The sequence below is a fragment of the Bidens hawaiensis genome, unplaced genomic scaffold, assembly GCF_021521415.1.
Source record: "Bidens hawaiensis isolate Kalapana, Puna unplaced genomic scaffold, B.hawaiensis_p1.1 tig00018745_1, whole genome shotgun sequence".
NCBI classification, from domain to species: Eukaryota; Viridiplantae; Streptophyta; class Magnoliopsida; order Asterales; family Asteraceae; genus Bidens; species Bidens hawaiensis.
The window spans coordinates 234,154-259,823 of record NW_027492838.1 but is presented as its reverse complement, the minus strand read 5'-3'; the positions used below and the strand labels follow the sequence as shown (position 1 = coordinate 259,823).

General features: G+C 36.2%; 2 protein-coding genes and 1 pseudogene across 3 annotated transcripts; 2 read left to right on the top strand and 1 right to left on the bottom strand.

Moving 5' to 3' along the window:
- Positions 1-891: 891 nt before the first annotated feature.
- Positions 892-4,337, top strand: LOC143556812 (putative phytol kinase 1, chloroplastic; annotated as a pseudogene). The gene is made up of 6 exons (XR_013139449.1): positions 892-1,246; positions 2,946-3,013; positions 3,235-3,366; positions 3,465-3,580; positions 3,704-3,818; positions 4,004-4,337. The product of XR_013139449.1 is annotated as a putative phytol kinase 1, chloroplastic (transcript).
- Positions 4,338-10,397: 6,060 nt separating this feature from the next.
- Positions 10,398-11,685, top strand: LOC143556794 (trihelix transcription factor ASIL2-like). The gene has a single exon (XM_077046035.1). The coding sequence runs from the start codon at positions 10,419-10,421 to the stop codon at positions 11,634-11,636; it is 1,218 nt and encodes a 405-aa protein (XP_076902150.1). The 5' UTR covers positions 10,398-10,418; the 3' UTR covers positions 11,637-11,685.
- A 2,582-nt stretch (positions 11,686-14,267) lies between these two features.
- On the bottom strand, positions 14,268-21,616 carry LOC143556825 (RNA cytidine acetyltransferase 1-like). The gene is made up of 26 exons (XM_077046062.1): positions 21,451-21,616; positions 20,941-21,032; positions 20,055-20,226; positions 19,844-19,966; positions 19,516-19,689; positions 19,321-19,431; positions 18,992-19,125; positions 18,798-18,891; positions 18,560-18,658; positions 18,327-18,463; positions 18,109-18,206; positions 17,900-18,023; positions 17,731-17,818; positions 17,550-17,649; positions 17,409-17,461; positions 17,153-17,329; positions 17,018-17,055; positions 16,586-16,679; positions 16,314-16,493; positions 16,119-16,227; positions 15,964-16,036; positions 15,752-15,890; positions 15,541-15,669; positions 15,335-15,460; positions 15,070-15,135; positions 14,268-14,989 (listed from the first exon to the last, which is right to left on the bottom strand). Exons 1-26 carry the CDS (start codon positions 21,553-21,555, stop codon positions 14,744-14,746), a joined length of 3,081 nt encoding a protein of 1,026 aa, XP_076902177.1. The 5' UTR covers positions 21,556-21,616; the 3' UTR covers positions 14,268-14,743.
- Between the last annotated feature and the right edge of the window lie 4,054 nt (positions 21,617-25,670).

Sequence of the window (25,670 nt, the reverse complement as noted above, 5' to 3'; positions counted from 1 at the left end):
ATTTTACAACTGGTCCCTATGGTTTTAAAAGTTGTAAATTCAGTCTAAACATTTGGGAAATGATTGCAAGTTTAGTCCCCAACTTTAATATTAGTTTGTAATTTAACAAAAAAGTGATATCGTGTATCATTCATGTAAGAATAACCGTGTCTTTTCAAGTTTAAAACTCTAGTAAAATAATCTTTCAAACTCAAACTCCTAACGTCAAGTTGTCAAACTTCATCACCATCGCCGTCGGTGTTTAAATTGAACCTTCAATTTCATCAAACTTTCAAATAAGGCTGTGTATTGTGGGCATTCAACGGAAATGAATTTAGTCTGTTACATTGCTTCTCATGGCGCTGACTGGACCCATTGCCGTTCGTACCACAATTGAGTTCACCCCGTTGTCGTTCATGTAGCTGAATTCATCTACTTGCGAGCAAAACCATCATTTTTTCTCCATTCATTTGGGCGAGCTGGCTCAATTCATCCGTTCTCTAGCCACAACGAACAGACTAAAACAAGATTAACCTTACATGAAAGACTATAATTATTACAGTTTCAAACTTGAAAAGAGCGAATACCCTCATATTAACATTATAACAACACTTTTCCGTTAAAAACTAACTTGTATTAACGATAGATGCTAAACATTGAAAAAGATAAAACCACATGGACCGTCGTCTATTTCTCAAAAACAATTACTTAAATAGTAAAACACGTGTCTGTCACTCTGTCATAAGTCATAACTTTTTACAACCATTTATGTAACTTTCACGTGCCTATTATTATCCATTTATAACCCATTTATCCAATCTCCCATACACCAAAACGCTACTTATTTTCTCAACACATAAACATAAACCTTTCCACAAAAAAGCACACCAGTTCAGTAGCTGTACTGGGTCCCACAACACTTATCCAGCTAGATTTAATCATTTAATTCACCGGCCGGCCACCGGAGAACCATGGCCACCACCATCTCCGCCGCCATAACCACCGCCGTTGCTAACCACAAACTATCTATTCTTCGTTCTCAGAGATATGTTTTATGTCCAATTACTACTACACGTATTCGAAATGTTTCATACGGCGATGTTAACAGCCAACGAGGTCGTATTATTATTATCCGCCGCGTGCTTTTGCTGGAGGTGTATCGGGTCACGTGGTTCAGGATGCCGGAGCGACTGTTCTCGTTGTTGCCGGTGCGTATGGACTGATATCTGGTTTTGATTATCTTACACAGAGGCAAATCATCGAACAGGTGGCCTTCAATTTTGTTTATCCTATATATATATATATATATATATATATATATATATATTGATTAACCTAATTTAGTTGTAACTAGGGATTTGCAAAACTGGCTGGTAAATTCGGTTGGTTTCGGTCACGTTAATTACGATACCAAAACTAAAAACATTTTATTGTGTTTGTTCAGTTACCATTATGTTTGTTATGATATTACAACTAAAAACCTAAAAAAGAAAAAAAAACTAATGTGGTGCCGCCATTTTGGCCCAATCATGGGCTTTTGGCACCAACAATATACTTTACTCTATATACATAATAGATTGGCACCAACAATATACTTTACTCTATATACATAATAGATAATTTAGCTTATACAAACTGTAAACAGTTGGTTAGTTAATCGACTATAAATCATATAATACATTTCCTTAAATACCCCTAATCCGTGTGTTTATCTTATAGCTAATTAGCTACTGTATAGTGATATCAAGATGCAGGGATGAACATTTTTTTATCCCACTCGTTTTGTATGTTGTCGGTACACTTGGTACCGGTACCACTCGGTGTCAGTATTTTCAATTGTACCGGACCAAAAAAATTGGTACGATATTCTGTACCCGTATATTGTTTCACTCATTTTTCGGTGCGGTACTATTCGGTTTTAATATTTTTTTGATATTTTCGATGGTACCGAACTGATCGCGAAAATACTGGCACGGCATTCGGTATATTGTTTCACTCGTTTTTGGTGTTGGTATTTTTCGGTGCGGCACCATTCGGTTTCGGTATTTTTCGATATTTTCGATGGTACTGGTACCAAACTGAAAAAATCGTACGGTATTTGATATATTCTTTCACTCGTTTTCGGTATCGGTATTTTTTGGTGTGATATGTTTTTGAAGTTTTTTGGTGTTTTTTATGGTACCAGTACCAAACCAAAAAAATCGGTACGGTATTCGATAGACTTGTTTCACTCGTTTTTTGTATTGTTTTTTTTAAGGTGCGGTACCGGTTCGTTATCCTTAGTGTACCGATCTCAGCCCTATCTAGATGTGGCGAATTCAGCGGGTTAGCAGGTAGCTAACGAGTCAAAACGGGTCTAGGAAATGTGCTAGTGGTTCGGGTTGGTTTTGGTTGACCAGTAACACTTTTTTGTTCATTTATTAAAGTTGTTTGTAGATAAGTAATGCCTTCAATATGATCATGAAAGCTAGATTTTTGCAATGATGATCTAGTTAAATAAATAACAGGTTTAATTAGAAGGTTGTATGCATCAAGAATCAAGAATATACATTGGGCAACCTTAAACCTGTTTGAAAAGTTTCCTCTTTTAGCTAAATTTCTCATTTGACCTGTTAGAGATAAACACATATCCTAAATTGACCATTCACAAGTAAACAAGTTGAATTTGCCGCCTATAAACTTAAAAACAAGGGTGATCACTTTTTAAGATATTGCTAGTTTTCATCTTAATACTGCTAATTTATGTTTTTTGCATGCTTATACCTGCATTCGCCTCCCTTCGTTGCACATAGTTGACTTTTCAAAGTCAACTGCAACTTAGGATATCTTTCGTGTTAAGGTGCTGGAATAATTGACTGTTAGAACTTAGAAGTCAAACTTAGGCTCCTTTTTGGAACCTGAAGTGAAACTTACTTAGGGTTTTTAAATTGTTTAATCTTTTTTATTATCTTTCATCCTCCTTTCAGAACCTAAGCAGAAAGCTTGTTCATATATTATCTGGATTGCTTTACATGGGATGCTGGCCAATTTTTAGGTATTTTTTAAATTGCCCATTGTTTACAATATATACATAGGAGTGGGTTCAAACAAGAACTGAATTTTTGAAACCATTTTATTCAGTATTGATTAGTGAATACACTATTTGCTCAATGGTGAATAAATGGTTCCTAACCAATACACAAATGTGTGTATACACACATATATGTATGTATATTTAAATCAAACTCTTACAGTTGATTTTCAATCCTAGATTAGTACCTCAACCGATGCTCGATATTTTGCTGCTATGGTGCCCTTACTAAATTGTGCAAGGCTTCTTGTTCACAGTCTTTCCCTTGTAACCAATGAAGATCTCATAAAATCAGTCACTCGAGAAGGAAAACCGGAGTAAGTTCTCATAATGTTATCCTTGATGGTTTGCTTAACAGTGGATTAACTAGTTTCCAAATGAATTTGCCCCAAAATTAATACTGATTTTTATGCAGGGAATTACTTAGAGGACCTCTATATTATGTTTTGATGTTGATTCTATCTACTATTATCTTCTGGCGCGAGTCGCCAATCGGTGTGGTTTCAATTTCAATGATGTGTGGTGGTGATGGTATTGTTTCTTAACCTTGTGTATTTGATTATTCGCTTCTTAGGCTTTTTTGTTATTATTATTATTATTATTATTATTATTATTATTATTTTGTGCTTTTTATTAACATAATACACTCTACAGGTATTGCAGATATCATGGGTAGAAGATTTGGAACCCATAAACTTCCTTACAACAAACACAAAAGCTGGGCCGGTAGCATCTCAATGTTTACAGTTGGTTTCTTAATTTCAATCGGGTACGCGTCCATCTTATTACTCATAACATACAGGAAAAATAAATATTCTACACTTACAATATAATAATCTAACTCTAAAAGTATATCATTTAGGAGTTTGTATTTATCAAAATCAACTTTGTGCAATAAGTGATCAGCTAAATACCAAATGTTTTAACGAAGGATTATGTTACCCTCTTATCCAGAATGCTATACTACTTTTCAATATTTGGGTCTTTTGAACTGGACTGGTTGTTGACAATTGAACGAGTGGCGGTGGTTGCATTGGTGGCGACGTTGGTCGAGTCACTCCCGACAAAAGGAGGCTTAGATGACAATATATCTGTTCCTTTGGTAAGCATGTTAACTGCATATTTGAGTTTTGGCTTCCAACCTCAGTGCTATATTTTATATGGCATATCATCATTTTTGTTGTATGATATGAAATGTTCTATTATGATGTTGAATAATTTGAAGATGAAGTTATTTATTGATAATTTAGAAGGGAAATTTACTTTCGGTGGTAGCATATTTTTATAGGTTGGCACATCTATATTGTCTTTCATAATCAAATCGAAGTTTTATATAATTTACTATAAAACGATTACAATAAAGTGGCAGGCAAACGGGCAACAAGCTGCGCCGCAACCCCCTTTTGAACAGCAAAGCCAATCCTGCTAAAAACGAATTGAATCGAACCGTGAAGAAAATCATTATTAACATCCAACTAGTGAACAAACCAATAACGAGATACTACCAGGCTAAGAACTATATGGATGGACTCGAGTCATCCATATTATATCTCATCTAGACGCTGAGTCCAACAAATCCTTACAAGCGGGCTTAATATCTCATCAAAATCAATGTGGTGTGTTGGCTCTTTGCCTTAATAACCAATCGACCTAAAGAGCCATCAACGTTAAGCAAATGAAATGACTAAAGTTTAAAAATAATTAAATGATAGGCGACTCACAAAACATGGAGTACGATTTGGATTCGGAGGTTCTGGAAACGTGCTTGTTGGGAGAGGTAGTGGGGGTTTCACTCAAAGGCTATGAGCGTCAATTAAGAGATATTATCGCTAGTGAACGCGAGGTAAATATCCTGAAATGATTCTTGGCAGGAGTGCAGTAAAAAGGGGGGGGGGGGGGGGGGGCAGAGATAAAGGGTTCTGGTCAAATTGTTCACAAAGAAGGTCTCGTTTCTTCACTAGGCCTTTTTGCTCCATGCTATGTGTTTAGGTGTAAGCTGTTGTTGATGCTCCCCTTTGTTTTGTTTGTGTTTGTTTCAGCCAGAGGCTGGTTCGTGTATTCCTTTTTAGTTAATGAGAAGTTTGGCGTTCAAAAAAAAAATCAGAAATCTGATAGTTTATCAGGAAATTTAGGATGGCTTATTTATCTGGGATGGTTCACAAATCTAGGTTGGCTCGCAAATCTGGGATGATTCAAAAATCAGATGGCTTACCAGATTTTAACCGGAAACACTAGACTTATCCGAGAACACCCTATTTTAACCAAAAACACAAGATTCCTAAATGTAATCAGTTTAAAAGAGTTCAAAACCACTTCAAACACTTTAAATTCAGTTTAAAAGAGTTGAGAGTACTTTACGTTCAATTTTAAAAAGTAAAGAGTATTTCATATATAGAGTCTAAAAGAGGTTGGTTTAGTTAAGAAAACGTTAGTTTAGTTCATAAGACTTTATACTTAGTTTAAACCACTTTGATTAAGACTTTAGATTTAGTTTAAAAGTCATCAGAAGTACTTTATACGCATCGGATATAATTTGAAAGAAATCAGAAGTACTTAAAACATATTGGATATAGTTTGAAAGACATTAGAAGTACTTCAGAGGTAGTTTCTAGTTTAGAGTTAGCTTTAGAACTCACAAGAACTTATCATAAGTCAACACAGCTTATAGAAGTAGTTTAGTCACTTTAAATATTAGTTCAAAATACTTCAGAAAAGTTCATAGCATGTTCAAAAGACTTCATAAACAGTTAAGGACACTTGAATTGAGTTCAGAACCAGTTTCGGAACTAACAGAAGTCATTCGAAGTGTTTAAGGCCGTTTAGTCAATATTTTAAAATGTATTTATTTGAATCTGATAATAGTTATTATTAATACAACTATTAGTGTTATTATTAAGATTGTTAATATTTCAAAACAAGTTTTCGGTGTTACCTTAGTGACAATGGTGATTGCCGGCGGTCATTCAAAGGTTTTTGATGCTTCACGAAAGGTTTGATATTTTGTTGGGTGGGTTTGTTTTGGGATAAAGGTATAACTTTGAGATGTAGGATTGGATTTTGGTGTGAAGAAACAGTCAGTTTGCATCTTTCTATTAAGAAATAAAAATGTCTCTTTTTTTCTTACTTTTCCTTTGTTTTATTGTTTACTAGACGGGTGCCCGCGCGATGCAGCGGGAAACCCGAATTTTGGTAATCTCATTACAAGTTTACGTGTGTTCATTGTTCGGTTTGAAACCGTTAAAACCGGACATTGGTTTAATTTCATGATTGATTTTTTTCTTTAACTTTTGGCCAGCCGATTTCAATTTTCAACGGAGTGGTTTCGGTTTTCGACGACAAAAAAATGTTACTTGAGTTTGGCTCACAGTGTAATTTAAAAACCATCAAAACCATACCATAAACACCCATACGTAAAATGTTGTTTTTTTAACTGAAAAAACTATAACAATATGATACTCAAATTAAAGATAATAAAATGCTCGTTTTTATGGTGCAATCCGTTATAAAAAATATTAACATATAAAAAAGTTATGACCGTTTAAATTCAGTTGGGGAAGTTGGGTTAAAAGTGAAAATAAAATGTGTATATAGGTAAAAGATTAAGGGTCAAAGTTATAATGAATGTTTAAATTTACAAAAGATGCTTAAAGTTAAAGGAGCAAAATTGTAAATATGTTTAATGATTTGAAGTTGCATGTGATATTTATCCTTTAAAAGACTATATTGTCCTTTTTCACATGCTTTGTTGTGTTGTAAGTTATGTATTAAATTTTGTAAATCCCTTAGAAATCAAGTGTCTTTGCCCTCCTTTCATACATTATATATTACTATATGGGTGCCCGCGCAATTCAGCGGATGTTTGAACATGTTAAGCACATACAAATATAAGTGTTTATGATTCGGTTAAAACCTTGAAATCGTTTAAATTGGTCATTGGTTTGACTTCTTTTTTCTTTTTCTGTTTTACTTTCGGTTTGTTGGCCGGTTTCAAAATTTTCAAAACGTAGTGAACGGTTGGTTCGCCGTTCATATCGGCAACCGGCCATATGAAACCAGAAAAGATTGTAAATTAACCTAATTGCAATATGATTCCTTTTGTAATATTTGTTGTTATTATTTCACTTCCTAGATCTTCCATTAATATTTACCATTTATGTGGCAAAAATTATCATTTTTTATTTATGATCATCTCAAGTATCATATTATGTTGGTTTTTAGTTAAAATTGACGGTACATTTAAATTATTAATTATTTTAAACTAAATTTATTATTAAAGTTTAAACTGTGAAACCAAACTGGAACCAGGCCGTTAGTAACGATTCGGTTTCAACTTTCAATGGTTGAGTCTGGTTTTGGACGACAACAAATCAGTATTAACGGTTGGACTCACAAGTTTAACTTAAAAACCATCAAAACCGACACTGAACACCCCTACGTAACATATTAATTTATTTAAAATGAAAAAAATTACAACAATATCATATCCAAATTAAAGAGAATAAAATGCTCGTTTTTATGGTGCAATTTGTTTATAAAAATATTAACGTATGAAAAGGCTATAGTCGTTTAAAAATCATGGGTGAGAAATTAGTTTACAAGTTAAATTAAAAACATAATATGATTAAAGGTGATGGAACAAACTTGTAAGTTAAATGGATTGTATTTAAAAGACATGTTTACCCTTACTAACACATGTACCTCATGCTTTATGTGTTGTAGATTACTTATAAATGTGTGTCTTAATTTGCCCTTGTTTGATGTATTATATATAGTATAGATTGTTTACATATATTAAAGTTTAATTATGTTTAACGATGTTAAAGAAAATCTAAATTGTTTGATCATCGATTGCTCATGCGTTTGAACATGACAATCCATATGAGGGTGGGCAACAAGCTAAAAGAAAGAACATGTGAGTTGTGGGATTATTTTTAAGTTTTTTTTAATAATAAGAAAACTAGCAAGATACAACTCGTACTTTACGCCGGACATACAACCTTTTGTTTTCGATAAGTCATCAAATATAGTTGTAATTTAATGAAAAGGATATCAAGAAGTGTTTGTCTCTTTGTTTTCCTTAGTATATAACGTCACTTGCACTAAAACTTCTCGCTGTGACGGGTATCGGAAACATTACATAAAACAAAATAAATATAATGTGTTTGGTTAAATACGCGATTTAATTTAAAAAGGAATAAAAAATCAATGAAAGAGTTAAAAACTTAAAAAAAATGTCAAGTGACATATCGTTTATAATTATTATAATTATAATATATAAAGATTTAAAAATTGTCATCTACTTTAAAGAAGTGTATTAATTTCTACGAAAAACTAAATAAAATTTATCCCTCCCCCAACCCCTGTTATTTACTCACTTTCACAATACAACATAATTTTCCATCAATATAACAAAATTTAAACATTATTTATTCAACAAATAAAAAGGATAAAGAGTGGAAAGAAAGTCAATGGCATGTTGGTTTAGTTGTAAGAAAAGAAAGTCAATATAACAAAATGTAACTGATTGGTGTCTCTATAATTTAGTTTCAACGACATCATATGATGATAAGAAACTAGACGAGTAGTTAGTGTTCACTAGTTAAATTATTGAATTGAACATGTTTTATCTAATCGTATTGTCGTGCATTTGGAAGAGTGTTCACAGGCATTACGCAAGTATGCTTATAAAATAGATTGTCATATGATCAATTGCTTTTTGGATCGTCCAACTAACACCTTAGACCAAGTGTAGTGACAACGTTGCCACCAACGTTATGGACGAAAATGCTATCGCCCCCCCCCCTGCGTTATGGGATAATTTTTTTTGGCTGCGTTGTATACAAAACGCGCTGAAATGGCTAAAAAATCAAGAATATATCCGTTATATATGTTAGACCATGCTTGTTGGGTGGTGGTGACTGGTGTCCGGTGAGAGGTTGGATGTTTTCCGACGAATCGATGTTGTTGACGGTGATGTTGTGGTTGGATGTTTTCCGGCGAGTTGATGTTTTCCGGAGAGCTTTCCATGGATGGTGATGGTGACCGGCGAATTGGATGGCTTCCGCTTCTTCTTCACCGGTGGCAGTAAGTTGTCCGGTGGTGATATTGTTGAGGGTTCGGTGGTTGAGTTTAAACAGTAGGAGATTAGTGGAAATCTAATCGGTGTTAGGGTTTTAAGGGTGTTTGGTGAACTGTAAGGATAAGGATAATTGAGTGAGAAACCAGTTGGTATGTAGGTGTTTTGTTTGAAGATATGTTTACTTCATATATGTGTTTACTTTAGAGCATTCCCATCCCATCCCATCCCCCATAATTATATGAGGGGGATTGGTCAATTATAGGGTGGAATTTTAAATGATTGTGAGTGTAAATTATAGGGTGGGGAGAAAAATGTAGTGATTTTTTGTAAGTTTGGGGAAATATTTGGGGAACTTTGTTTGCCCCTATTTATTTTTTAATATTTGTTAGGTTGGTTGTGAGTAGAGGAGAGAGAAAACTGTAATGATAAAGGTATAAAATATATTATTTAATTGAACTGGAGAGAGAAATGTAGTGTTTTTTAGTGTAATTATAAAGATGGGGATGAGGGATGGGATGTGAATGCTCTTATATATGTTATTTACTTTAGATAAAAAATAAAAAATAAATAAAAAATGTAAAAGTGACTGGGCGCCACGTGGCGCATAACGCCTGGGGGTGGAGAGTTATGACTACACCCTGTTTTGGTAAAAAACCATAATTCTGACTGGGCGTCACGTGACGTATAATGACTGGGGGTGGAGAGTTATAACTACACATTGTCTTAAGAAGAATTAAACCAGTAATCCTTTTATAAGATTCGTAATAGTTAAAAAATAAAGAAAATAAAAAGAGTGGAAAGAAAAGGTAATTTTAAAAGATGAATAAAAGGTAGGTTACGTTTAAAGACTGAAATTAAACAAAACAAAAAAATAAAAAACGTCCGAAACGAGGGAAGCCGAGCCAGCCGGAAGGAGGTTAGGAGCAGGAGCTGGAGCCGGCAACTAACAAACTAATTACGTCCGGTGTGTCGGCTTTGCCATAAACCTAACCCCAATGGGTTTCCACGTGTCCTTTATATTTGACGGCCGACTTCTCCTCCGTTTTTCTCCGTCAACCAGATCAATTCTTTTTATTCCCTTATCGTAAAAAACGCCGGTCAACTACCCTCTCTTCCCATCTCTTTTCCTTTCCTTTCCTTTCTCTCTAAATTAAACCCTAATAATAACCTCTTTCTCTTTCTCTATATCCGTTTCTTATTATTATTATTATTATTATTATTATCAGCTCTACCGGTTCTATCTCTCATTCTATCCCATCAACAATTTGTTAGATCTGTTACGTTTCCGTTATGGAAGACGACGAGGACATCCACTCCCACCAATCCACCGGATCCGGATCTCACCATTCGAATCCACGAATAACCGTCACGGTAGCCTCCGCCGCGCCGCCGCAGAACACCTTAACCCTAGCTCTTCCGATACAACAACCGCGTACCGTAGGCGGTGGTGGTGGTGGAGGTACCGGATCTGGTGGTGGAGGACGTGAGGATTGCTGGAGCGAAGGAGCCACGGCGGTGTTGATTGAGGCGTGGGGAGAACGGTATTTGGAGTTAAGCAGAGGAAACTTGAAGCAGAAGCATTGGAAAGAGGTTGCGGATATTGTGAGTAGTCGAGAGGATTATTTGAAGGCTCCGAAGACGGACATTCAGTGTAAGAATAGGATTGATACGGTGAAGAAGAAGTATAAGTTGGAAAAGGCGAAGATAGCTGCGGGTGGTGGACCGAGCACTTGGAGCTTTTATGACAGGTTGGATGAGTTGATTGGACCGATCGCTACTGCGAAAAGTAACCTCGCGTCAGCTACTCCGCCGTTGAGGTCCGTTCCCGTTGGGATACCGGTTGGAGTAAGATCGGCGCCCGTTCAGAGTTTGAGGCTGAAACAGCAGCAGGAGCGTCAACAACAGCAGCAATTGTTGCTCTTGCAGCAACAACAGCAGCAACAACAACAGCTTCGCCTGCAGCAGCAGCAACAACAACAGCAGGAGCAATTGAAGCTTCAGCAGCAGCAGCGGAAGCGGATTCGTCCACCTCCTGCGTATTCCGAGTCTGATGACTCAGAACCGGAGCCGGACTCTCCGGAATCGGATCCGTACGAGAAACGCGCTAGAGTCCCGTTTAATGCGAGGTCTAATGTAAACATTAACCCTAGGTTTCAAAATCAGCAACAGCAGCAAAAGGGGCGGGTTACGAGGGAAAAGAATTGGGGGGATTCGGTAAGGGAATTGACGAAGGCGATTATGAAATTTGGGGAGGCGTATGAGCACGCGGAGAGTTCGAAGCTGCAGCAGATGGTGGAGATGCAGAAGCAGAGTATGAAGTTTGCCAAGGAGCTTGAGTTGCAGAGAATGCAGTTTTTTATGAAGACGCAGATGGAGCAGTCGCAGTTGAAGCAGAGTAGAAGAAATGTGGAGAACAATAACAGCAATCACAATCACAATCATAATCATCACAGCAGTAACCATAACACCATAAACAATAATAATCACAGTGATGATAGCAATAACTAAAGTAGAGTGGTGTTTTTATGAGAACAAAGAACTGGCTTTTTATTAATTAATGATGATCCTGTTTAAGGGTGTTTAGGGAGATGCATGTAATTGAATTTGCTTGCTTTAATCTAAGTAGTTTCATGTTTTCCGATTGATACACTTTCGAGCTTTGGAGTTTTTGGTTCATAATCTTTGTTTTCAGGTATATTTGTTTTACATGGCTGTGTGGTTCATCAAGCTTCTTTCTTAAAGGTTTAGGCTTGGAAGGTGATTTTCAAGACACAACAAAGGTTGGTCATTTACCTACTTTTGCATTGTTATGATTTTATTATATATACACAGACACCTTACTTTATGTTATTTGCACCTTTGTGGATTCTTGATGAATCAGTATGTTAAAGCGGGTATGCAAGTAATCTTGATCTGATTTATGATTGTTTGCTTATTCAAATTTTGTTTGGATTTTTGTTTTACAAATCATATAGAGAAAGACTACCAAAATTTTTATAGAGGTGCACAAATCAGGTTTTTGGCCCACGCCGGTTATTGAAACCAGGTCGGTTGGTGCAGTGGAAGTTTATTCTTTTGTTGGTGAAACCGGTTTGGATTATAACATGGAAAGGATCGTGTTTGACCTGCTTGAAACCAGGTTTAAACCTTGTCAGTTTGGATTTGACCAGGTTCAAATTGGTTTCAAAGCGTGGGGTTACAAACCGATTTCAACTCTATGGTTCAGTTTGGGTTTAATATAACCGGGTTAACTCTAAGAAAACTGTTATTACTGAAATAGAAAGAAATGAAAACTATTGCAAAAGCTTTCCAATTTTGTATATCTCTAGCGATATTTTTAAAACCGGTTCAATTTATATCGATCAAACTGTTGGACAAACAAGGTGATGTATGCTATATTAAACATCACCAATATTATATGCATCTGTATTGTTTAGTATCAAGACACAAGATACATACAATCATATAGACCTGGTGAAAGAGAGTAGTTAAAGCGTATCATAGTTTGTTTTTTGAACTTGTTCCACATTGAGTTTCATGGATTTTTAAACTGTCTTAGAGATTTATATAGCTTATTAAGCCCATTGGCTTAGGTCGTGTGCAGTTCAGTGATTCTCAATGATTTATTCAGGTTCAGTCCAGTTTAGGTTGGTCTGCTGGTTTTTATGAAAACCAGCCGGTTTAGTTTGCTAGTGGTTTAAGGTTTTTGTAGCAGTTCCTGGTAAACCCGATGAATTGGCTGGGCCAGTTCCGATTTTAAAATTTTTGATATCTGCTACAAAAGTTGCTTAAAAGATAATATTGGTCATAACTGTTAATAACATTGTTAAAATAGGATGTCAAATGCATAAAGAAGAGTCATGTGAATACTAGATACTAGAGATTCTAGTTCACTTGTAACTAAGGTAATAGCCAGTAGCCACTTTATTCTTTTCAAAATTAGGCTTGGTACATAAGCTGACATGCATATTGATGTTGGGGTGTACAGATTTATAGAGAGAGATCGACGGAATGAGTGAGTGTCATGTCAAAAGCAGAGCGTTTTTGGAAATTTGTAAATTTATTAGGGGTGTATTTTTTATTTATGGGGAATTTTTTTAATGTAAACATTAAGTTTCAATTGGTCACAACACAAATCATTCTATGGTACCCACCTTCTCTCTCTCCGATTTAGTTTCACCAAACCAACAGCTAAACCCGAATAATGAAGCCGAACCATTACTAGCTGAGGTCAACCCGGAGGGTGTCTGGGATAGCTTAACATGTATACCAAACATGATGCCTTTTTGAAACCGGTAAAGTGTAAGGGAAACTTGTACACATGATACAACTTGCATTCACATTATTTGAACGAACCATGTGAGAGGGCCAGAGGTGGTGTTAACTTAACTATTATACATCTTCACGTTGTAAAATGCTCTCTTAAATTGATTACCAATGGATATGAACTTGTATTAACATTCAAAATATTTATGTTATTCAATAACTAAAGTCAAAACGATCAAAACCAAGACGCCTTGTTAATACAAGAAGCCAAGGGGGGCGATCACATTTCACCTGGGTCTTTCTATGGCCGAATGACGAGGGCTTCATTTGTGGTGTGGGTGGCACTCTCAATTTCATGTTATTTTCCTAAAATATAAATAATCAGATGAAAATCTAATGTTTTAAAAGATAAAACTTATCTAGGATTTTTCTTGCTTTATGAATGGAACGCCAAAACAAAACAATGCAAATGGCAATACAATATATTTTTTTATTATTATTGTTATAACTAACACCACATTCACACTCGTTTACAAGTCCATCGAGAATTTGACATCTTGATTTTCTGCCTCAATTCTATAAATAGCAAAGTTTTACGTGTGGAAATCTTAAATCAAAACAATGCATCTTCCTTCAACTACTATAATCATTGGAACAAGTTTATTGACGATTTTAATGTCATCAAGCTATTTTGGATAATCAGGATTTATTGAAGACCAAAAAAGAAGTCCTAAAAAACTTATACAAGTCAGGAAGTGTATAGCATACGCTCATTTAAAATTATTAAGGAGCCTCTAAGGTATGTTGATAATAGTTAATTATTAAGGAAGTGTATAGCATACGCTCATTTTCTAAAGTTACTCAAAATCAGTAGCAATTTCCTACTAATAGGCATCAACTTAGTTACCGAAACTCGGTAACATAGTTAATTTTTGAATTTTGAATATACTTTTTAGTAGCATAATAATATTTTTTGATATTTCATGAAAAGTTATATATATACATTATTTACATCTTTACTCAAAAACCGAACCTGACCCGAACTAACCCATACTCGACCAGTCCAAACTTTAAATCAGTCAGGTATTGTTAAATTTTTCCTACACAAAAACCCAAAGAACCCGACCCCAAAAACTCGTAACTCGAGAAAAAAAAGGCAAAAACACCTCTAGACGCAAGTATTGAAACCTTCAAGATAAAATCCAATTTTGCCAAAAAAAATTGCTCCCAAGAACATAACAATCCCGTCTAAGAATCAAAGACCTTTTGTTCTTACAAACATAGCATTATAAATAGAAAACTAACAATCATGTCAAAACTGTGAGCAGAATAACACAAATTATAAATAATTAGGTCCTTCTCTTCTTTGATGATTTGGAAGAACTTCCGTCTTTGCTTCTTTTCTTGTCACTCTTATCATTATCTTTTGATTTCCCATGTTTTTCCGCTTTTGTTTTACTCGACCTGACACTAATCACACCACCCGGCACCCCATTTCTCAAAGCACTCTCAAACTCCACATCCCTATCAGCAATCGCGTACCTTTGGAGAAACTCTGGGTTCAATGCACCATCATTGTTTGCATTATAATTATCCTAAAACACAATCACAAAACAAATTTAAGTTCAAATATCAATTATCAAGACAATTTACATCAAAGGTCAACCAAACAAACCTTGGCTTTCTTTGCAGCTTCTTCGAGATCCTCTTCCACTGTAATCTCGTGGGGCCTCAATTCCACCTGATATTAAATAGTAGACATTATTAATCATTGAAGAAAATTAATTTAATTTTGTTGCTGTTGTATGTTGTTTGGTAGTGCCTACAGATCTTGTTTGTTTGTTGTTATGCGTTCTAGCCGCTTGCTAGTTCGTTGAGTTTTAATAAAATGCTGCCTTTCAAAAAAATAAAATTTTAATATAATTAAACTTGTTGCTTACTTCTTTGACTGGAGGCAGAGTTGAACTAAATTGTTTTGTGGATACCGAATCCAAATATCTGTGAAACTTTTTCATCACTTTAAAGAACAAAGACATAATTTGCTGTCTTTCCAACTTCATTACTCCCTACAAAACAAAAGGAATCAAATATAAAAATAAATTAATTAAAATAACTAGTTAAGAGTTCAGTTAAAAACAAACTAAACCTCAACATAAGACACATCTTGATTTTGTAAGCCCATGCATAGTAACACAGAGGCATGTGCATATGATAACGGAACTGGTAACTTCTCCTGGAAGTATAAGTATGCAAGTGAAAGTTTCAGGTCTGAAATCTGTCCAACAAAATAATATACACAAATATCAGCCTATGTTTTGTTTCAAAAAATCAATTTTATAACTTTGAAGATTTGTTACCAAGTGATAATCAGCACGTTGGTTCACGTAAGCTTCCAGTCTTTTCATACTGACTGGAGATTTAAGGATATCACTGTATGTTTCATGTGGAATTGTTGAAGCGTCTTCATCAGTGAAGCTCAGTTTTGGATCCAATACGCTACAAAAACAAATATATGACATAATTAAAATTATGCATGAACATTTTTTTAAAAAATCAACAAGAGACGTACCTCATTGCAAGCTTGTATTCCATGGTATTAAATCTTGGAGAACATAAAAGCCTAGCAAATGATGTCCTGAAAGCTAAAGACATACGAGAGAAATTAGTTTTCAAATACTTTATATATTGTACTAACCAGCAAAGTTTATTCATAAGATAAGCAACCTTGATAGAAAGGACCAAAGAATCCCAATTCGTCTGATCCGTTAGCTTCGATATCATCGGTTTCCAGGGCTTTCAGCATCATACAAGTATGCTCACCAGTTACGGAATTCTGATAACATATTATTAGGATTAATTAAGCCTTTAAAAGAGAGGATAAAGACGTAAGGATACTAATAATAACAATATGAACTTAACTGGAATTTCACACAGGTAAAATGGTGCGAATTTATGTTTTCTCCAAAAACGAAATAGGTCCAAAATAAGCCCGAATGAGACACCAAGATAATGTAGCTTCTCGGGCCGTCTTTCAGATAGGTGTACAAGAAGAGGTGGTAGATTTGATCTTGGTTTTATGTTTTCTTCAAGCAATGACACCTGTATTAACAGTTAATACAAATAATGTTTTGGCATAAGTTAAGAAAAAACAAAAGTTACGATTAAAAAATATGTTAAAAGTAAGATCTTACTTTCTCAGCTGCTTCTGTAATTCTGACAGGTGAAGATTCAGGATTATTCAGGACATCTTCTTCAGAAGTGGGAATGATTCGACCCTCAAAGTACCTACACCATAATATTAATAAATTATAAATGAAATAGATTAATAGGCTTGTAAACAAACCAAAAGTTCAATGAACCATTCATGAATCGTTCAGCAGGAAGTTCGGTTATTTAATAAACGAACAAACATGAACAGCACGTTTGTTCTTAAACGAGCGAACATGAACAGCACGGTTAGTTAAACAGGCAAACATGAAAAGCACTGTTAGTTAAACGAGCGAACATGAACAGCACTGATTGTTCACGTATACTTTTACTGGGTTTTCGCTCAGTTATGTTTGTTTATGTTCATGTGCGTTGATGTTCCTGAACAGGACGTTTACAAGATAAAATTCCACTACCTTGCTAGCAATTCTATAGCCGCTGAACCATATCCAAGCTGCAATATAATAAGATCACCGTCATTCATGTTGCACTTAAAAGGATAAAAAAACATAAAAGATAAAAAAGAAAGTGAAGCTAATGAAAACACATACCTTCATTGCATTTGGGTGTGTCGCAATGCGTACGATTCTGGCACCAGAAAGACTCGGAAAGTCGTTATCTTGAAACTGTTCACAAAATTTCCATGGAATTTGGTCTCCAGAAGGCTGATGACCAGCACTTAAACTTTTCATTGCAGAAGCCTTTGAAATTTTCCCTTCAAGACAGACCTGTACAACCATTAATCAAATCAACCACCATTTGTTTACATAGATATGAAGCTTCTAAAAGAAATGAAAACAAACAAACCTGGATGACACAAAGAATATCTGGGAGTTGATTCTTTGATTCATTGACGGGACCTGCACACATAATAAATAAAGTAAAATCAATAAAATCCATACTAAAGATAATAATACAATATAGAGAAAATTAGCACAGAGCTTGTACCGAGTAATACAAACAAGTGATGGGCTGGAGCATCAGCCAATAATTGAAGATCATTTGGAGAATTTTTGTAGTGAGAAGCAACGTATAAAGCCATCATTCTCTGAATAAAGTGAAACCTTGTAAGCTATTAATATAAATGAAAAATAAAATAAAAACCAATAACAAACAAGATCATAACTACCTGCAGAAATAACTCGCTGTCTTTATGATATGAGAAAAGTGTATCCCGGTTAACATAATAAAGATCACACTCACTTGGAGGAGGTAACCTGCTTGCACATAAAGACGATACATTATAACGTTAAAACAAAAAAAATATATATCGCCCACATTTTATTTCTTAAACTAACCTGTTAATGCTAGGAATGGAATTTGCTATGTCCAAACAAAGTAAATTGTTCAGCCACAATTCAACTGGATCACCAGACGCATATCTAATGGCTTCAGTCAAATCTATCTTTTTAAATAACCGTCCTGCATTCAAACAAATTAAATTACATTAAGTTTTAAAACAAACTAACATAAATTCACATGGAATTTAACTAAGAGCTTATCATACCAGAAGGATCTGCTTTTGTGCTTTTTGTAGAAGCTATACTTTGTTCTTCTAACTGCTGCAAAAGCTTTAATGATAAAGATCGCCCTGTACCTTCATACCTTTAAGAAAGATATACAACAATACGACATTTATAGATCATGCAAATATGAGAAGTTGTAACAAACACAAATACATAGAGATCAATACATATAAATACTTTTATATGTATATTTTCATACCCGTTAACAGTAGAAGAAAGGAAAACCAAATAAGGCCCGAGTAAAGACTTCACAACTGGAAGTGGAATAGCTGCCGCTTCATCAATCACCAAGAGTTCAACTTGAGACAGCTTAGCATGTTCATGAGGTTGTATATACTGCAATGACACATATAGTTATAACTTATAAGTATCTACGGTGATATAAAAAATAGAATTAATATACCAGGAGGGCAGTTGTGCATGTATGAAAACCTGAATTGTCTGCCTATGCTGTTTGTATATATTTATTCTGATAGTTGCTTTCCTGAGCTCTGGATTTGAGCTTTTGACAATATCATAATCCAAATGCTCCTAAACAAATGTCAGTAAAACATATCAACAACAAATACAATCATAACTATACAAAAAACCAAAACCAAGCAAAATACAGTAAATAACATGTTACACACCCTGAAATAATCATAAAATATGAAATATAAACAAGATTCACCTTGTACTCAAGCATGTCAAATCCCTTTGATACAAACTCAAACAATGTCTTTAGATTTTCTGGGCTAGGAGCAGTAATAAAAATATTTGAATACCTGCAGAATGGTATGTTCATTAAAATATTAGATCAAAGCATATAACAAAAATAAAAAAGTCTGATATGTTATGTCAGAGAATAATAGGTAAGATTGCCACCCTGCAGCAACGGCTCCAGCAACTGCAAGACCAAGTGCAGCCGACTTCCCACGACCACGACCAGCAAGCAAAGCCACCGTGCTACGCAGTGTCTTATCCAAAATCGCATCAAGAAACGTAATTACAGCTTTACCCTAAATAAATAAATTTACAATATGTTAGCTCCATGTGTACAAAAAAGAGTAAAATGTCATAATCAAGAAACACCATTGATTGAAATAATCAAAAGAAGATGGTATGTTGGAATGGTTATGAGTAATGGCATCATGTAGAAATAAGTAGCAATAAACATAAAGAAGAAAATAAGCAAATATAAGAAGCATTAGTACCTGATCTAATGTGCAACACTTTTTAATCAGCGGACCAACAGGATAATCATCTTTCAATTGCTCTTTCAGATCTTTCAAATCACGCCCTGCTTCTGAAAGCCCCTCAGAGTCCTTTTATTTCAAAAATAAGATCCAAATCTCATCGGTTTGATATTAATATACAACACTAAAATGTTAAAGAGACCAGTAATTTACCTCTTCTACTGGAACTGGTGTTATTAATCTCATGTGAGATGAGATTGGTAATATGTTTAACTCGTCATCCATAACCATACATGAACCGCATGATGCAAGAGAAAGTAAAAAGCGTTCATTGAAGCGACCGGTGGCTAAAGCATGAGATTCTGTTCGGAACCTTTCATGAACATCCTGCAGGTAGCACCAATCAAGTTATACAATAGAAATTTAATGAAAAATCAAGATTAAATATCATAGACAATTAAATGAGAATTACGCTATCTACACAACTGTTAAACTCATAAGACTTTTTATTTGTATAATAGGCTAGTGATTCAACACATACCATAACCATGGTGTATAGACTAGTAAGTGATTTCAACGAACTAAGTAACAGAATAACCAATCCACCACCTTCCACGGTTTCTATAGTTCTAGCCAGAAGATTTGGTGTCAAAGCCTCAAAATCCTGGTAAAAAACAAAAAAACATTTGCTTATGAAAATGTACCAGCTACAATAGAACTTGACATTAAAGACATTACAGATTTCAATCTACCTGTAATATACACATGCCAAACGTATTTCCAAGAATCCTCTCAGAATCCTTGTACTGGCAATAAGTAATTCCCGCGGTTTCAAGGAAAAGTGAATAAGGATCCACTTTTTCAGGATCCAAAAGTCCTCTTGTCATGAGCTTCTTAACCTGTTTGGCCCGTTTTTTCTTATGACTGTGACACATACACAATGAACAAAATTAGCCAGAACCATTCTAGGTAGACTCTGTGATAGATGTGCAAACGACCCAAACCGCTAGCGAGCTACTCGAGATCAAATCAATAAAAAGATCAAAATAATCCGAGCCTTATCGAGCCCGAGCCTCAAATAACTTGTTTAGTTCTCGAGCCCGAGTCTCGTATGGGAAGATAGTTTAAGCCCGTCAAGCGTTGTGTAATTTTAAGTTTTAACTCTTTTGGACTTTTATATATAATATATTATATTCACAATGCACAACAGAGTTTTGGCTCGTTTAAGGCACTGCACATGAGCCCGAGCAGAGCTTCGGCTCGTTTATGGTTTTTCTCAACTTAAGAACTAAAAATATATACAAATTTAACTAATAAATAACAAACAAGCCGAGCCCAGCCTGATCCAAACTCGAAAAACGACTCACCAGCCGAGCTCGAGCTTTAGAAAACAGAACTTACGAGCCGAGCTCAAGCTCTCGTAAGTTAAAATGAGCCAAGCTCAGCTCATTAACTGTGTGATAATCAAATTTACAGCATCTTAAAGCATACAACGATTCAATAAACTTAATCAAACAAACTTAATAACTAGAATAAGCATTTAACGTGTTCACAGCTATAATATGTACTAAATTCAGCAAATCCTTATCAATTAAAAACCAAAATATAACTAAACACAAAATTAGTAAAAATAAGCACCTGCTAAGCTCAAGTTTATCCTTGTAACACCAAAGCACATTAGGTTTAGCCTTTTTAACTGACTTGCTAAGCATATGGTGCAGGTTCACAATCTGTTCACAACACATAACACACATATTAAATATTAATACATACAGATAAATATAATATAATATAATATAATATAATATAATATAATATAATATAATATAATATAATATAATATAATATAATATAATATAATATAATATAATATAATATAATATAATATAATATAATATAATAATTGAATGGACCCCACTTTGAAGTTTGTAAGGGATTATAGTCCGTGAAGTATCACCAACTAGCCGTTTGAAAAAAAAATATCACCAACTGAGTTGATAGTGTTACTGTTATTATTATTCACTAAATTACAAAGACAAAAACAAAAGAAAATCAAAAGATCACATTTAAACAGTGTGCATAGCCATATATTAAAATAATAATATAATATAATAACAAGTGTGTATGTGTTATAGAAGGTGGAGTGACCTGGTCACGAGACTTATCGCCGATAATAAGAAAAATGGAACGGTGTCTGGTTTTGACTCCGTTCTCAATTAGGGTTCGGATACGTTCGTCCACCTTCTTCCTCATTCTGCTTGCTATTTTTTCTGACGGCGAGTTAGTTAAATTGGCGTTTGAAGGTCTGTGCGAGTGTTAAATGAAATTGCAGCACTGCGGGTGAAGAATAAAGAAGAAGAAGAAGGTGGTTAAGTTAACTGGTTTTAGGGTCTGAGTGTAATTTGGGCCGAAACACAGGCCTGCTTATCATTTTAGGACTTCAAGTCCAAGGGCTTACTCAGTTAGTCTAGCCCAAAGGGATAATGGCGTTGAGGTGCACAAATCATGTTTTTGTATACCATGTTCTGGGTATGAATTCGGGTTCGGGTATGGCTGAGTATTAGAAAATCGGATATTGGAAATAATCGGGTTGAGTTCGGGTCCGGGTATAGTCTCTAAAAGCCATACCATATGAATTGGGTTCAAATCGAGTATAGAACCGGGTATTGAGAAAACTTATTTTGGAGTTTTTTCAAGTTTTTTTCGGGGTATAGATTGAGTTTTTTATGAGGCTGCACTTTTTTGGGGTATTTTTCAGGTTTTTTTCGAGTAATTTTGGGTAGGGGTGTTCTTCGGGTTCGTTTTCGGGTTTCGGTTTTTTGGGTCGTGTTCTTCGGGTTTCAAAGTTTTAAATCTTGACCCGAAACCCAACCCAAATCTCTCACGGGTTTTTTGGGTTCGCGTTTTTTCGGGTTGGGTTAATCGGTTTTCGAGTATCCTAGAAAACAAAACAAAAATCAAAAAAAATTTATAACTACAATGCTAAAACTAAAACAACATATTATTCTTTGCTCGTAAACAAATAATCAAATGATAAACCAAACATAACTTGATTAAACAATCCAAAAGAAGAGTAAAACTAACTCGAATCATAATCGTCTTCAATCGGACGTGATTTAGTTGTTTGATTACGGTTGCTATTAGTAATCAACGGAAAACATAAATTAACAATAAACAATTGATCTATAATAGTTGTAATGACAACAATTTATTAGGACAAGATTTTGATAACGTTAGTGGCTAAGACTAAACCTTTTATACCTAAAAATATATTTAATTTCAAAAATAAAAGTTTATTAGGGTTATTCGGGTTGACTCGAAACTTATAAATCAAACCCGAGAACCAACCTGAATTACTTCGGTTCGGGTTTTCGGGTCGGATTAGTTCGGGTTCGGGTACGTGTTTTCTCGGGTTGGGTTTCGGGTAAAAGTGACAGCCCTAATTTCGGGTATAGATCAGGTATGGAAAAAACCCGGTTTCGGGTATGGAACCGGTTTTCAAGTATTACCAGGTACAAATTGGGTCTGGTTCCGGGTGTGGGGTTTGGTACTGAAATGCATACCATTTCCGTACCCTACTGGTAGGGTAGGTTCGACACTGGTTCGGGTATTGAAACCCCAGGTTCCGGGTTTTTTGTTCGGGTTCGTTTCCGGTTCCGGGTTCGGGTTTTTCGTGCACCTATAATTAATGGTTCAATTTAGGAGATTTAATATTTGAATATAATACAAACTAAAATGAACTGAAAATTGATATACGAATCGAAATAACTAAATTAGTTTCGGTTGTTAGTTACGTTGGAGTTTTCATAAGCTGATTATCGGTTATTGGTTTCGATTATATGTAAAAGCTGAAGTGAACCGATCTTTGCTAACCCCTGCATGTTATATAGTCATAGTCAGATCAATATGAGGAAACATGCATCATGCATTGTAGTTTAAACGTAACTCCATACACTTGTGTATTTCTCGTTGTAAATCGTACGTTTATAATCGCTAAAGTGCTAATTTGTAATTGGATGAAAATAAACAAAAGTTTAATGTAACCCCTCTACACACTTGCCAATTATTCATACGGTCTGAAGAGGTAGGTCCCAGCAGAGCCCAGTTGGACCCGCAAGACTCACCTTGAAGAGGGACGTCTGCGCGAAGACCAACTGGTTCCGCAGGACCCACCATGCTCAGAGAGAAGACCTTACGCGCAGTACGCCGGCTGTTCCCGCAGGAAAAGCCTCCCAATGGTAAAGTACCCCGCCTGTTCCCGCAGCTGCGGATACAAGCCATCAGGGAAGGCTACCCGCACTAATAGTAAGGCTACACGCACAAGGCACTAACTCTTAATAATTCAGTAATGTCACCTGAAGAAGGAATGAGCAAGGCGGGAATACTCCCGCCCAAATGAGCCAGTCCGTACGCTTCTGGAAGATCTTTTGTACTATACCTGCCAAGGTATGGACAAAATAGACAAGATCTGACCAAAGCAGCCCATGAACCAATCACAGGGTGACAGCTCACCGACAACAGTACGAGGAGGAGCACGCTCTAGTACAAAATGTCACTATCAGCCGCTGCCTACCCACCAACTCCCATCGTGGCACGTACACAGCCCATGGTTGGTGAAAAAGGAATAGTACACAGCCGGCCATGTCACTATCAGCCGCTGCCTACTCACCAACTCCCATCGTGGCATGTGCGTAGCCTGTAGTTGGTGGAAAAGGAATATTATACAGCTGGCTGTACCTGCTTGGAAACCTACCTTCGGCTATAAATACTCCAACACCTTGGAACGGTATGATTATCTGGTATCATCATATATCATCATATATCATCTGATATTATCTTATCTAGCTATTTCTCTTAATATACACCTATATTCAGAGCAATCTAGTCTGATTCTCACGCCGGATGGTGGTCACAAGGAGGTCCCCCCCCCCTTCTCAGTGACGAGCTCACGGTGTCTGTTTTGCAGGTCATCAGAAGAATAACCATCTTTGCCGGACCTAACCCTCGTGGGAAACATCTACTTAGCCCTAAGATTATCCGTAATCTGCCGGGGTCACTTAGTGTTTCTTCATTGGCGCCATCCGTGCATAAAGCTAGAACTAGTTCTTTTTCAGTTTTTTCAAAACCTCTGGAAATATGGTTAAGGTTACTCCGATTCCAAGGCCAACGAGTGACCAGGAAACTCCGGTAACCATAACCCCAGCTACTGGGGGGAACACCGGCGAGTACACAATTTTTACGAACACTACCCCGGTTACCCAAGCCGGGGCAAGTGCAGTAAACAATCCTTCACTGGGATTCACCGATACCCAGTTGGAGAGACAACAGACGAGGCTCCCCCGCCAAACACTTGATCAAGTTAAAGCGTGGGCGGAAGCACGTCAGAAGGAATTCCAAGCTGAGTTGGATGAACGCTTACGTTCACTCCAACAGGCTGACGAATTCGGAAGCACTCGACAACAGCTCAACATGAGTAATGAGTGCGAGTATGATGAAGATTGGGAAGAATCTGACAGGGACGCAAACCCGCGCCATAGGGCGAAAGGGAAGCGTAAACAAGCAGATTTCCACAGAAGAAATTTTGGAGAAACCTTTAAACCAAAAAACGCGGGTGGAAACCCACGTGACTTCTCTAAAACCTTCAGACCAACTGTTGCAAATGCGGGAACGTCCAAATTTGCAAGGGACATTGCGGAAACAATTGCCCCGAAAAGTGCCAAACAAATGTCCAACATAGGCACATATGATGGTATATCTGACCCAGACGATCATTTGAACAGATTCATAGCGGGGGCAACCGTTAGCAACTGGACGGAACCCACGTGGTGTTACATGTTCCAAATGACGCTTGTTGGGGCAGCCAGAACGTGGTTTGACCGTCTACCGGTCCACCACATCTACGATTGGGCAGACTTCCAGCAGAAGTTCAGCCAACACTTCAGTCAACAAAGAAAGTATACCAAAGAGCAATGGACGATCCTCAACTGCATCCGAGAGGAAGATGAATCTTTGCTAGACTTCATCACTCGCTTCAACTCAAAGAAGCTGAGTCTGGGCACCATAAGCGAAGATCTTGTTCGCGCAGCTTTCATCCAAGGCGCCGAATACCCAGAGCTTATCCGCACATTGACGGGTAAAGACGGCATGCCATCCACATGGGATGCCATCATGACAGCAGCTAAACGCTTCGCGGAAACGGAAAAGCAACTGGGTAGAGATCTTCCCTAGAGCACAAACCTCTACACTCAAAAAACTAGAGAAAACAACGTCCTTACTGCCCGACAAAACAAAAAGAGGAAGCTTGGTATTTGGCAGTCAAGGGTAAACTTTGACACCTCATCCGGCTCGCACCCTCGGTTAGGCGGAAA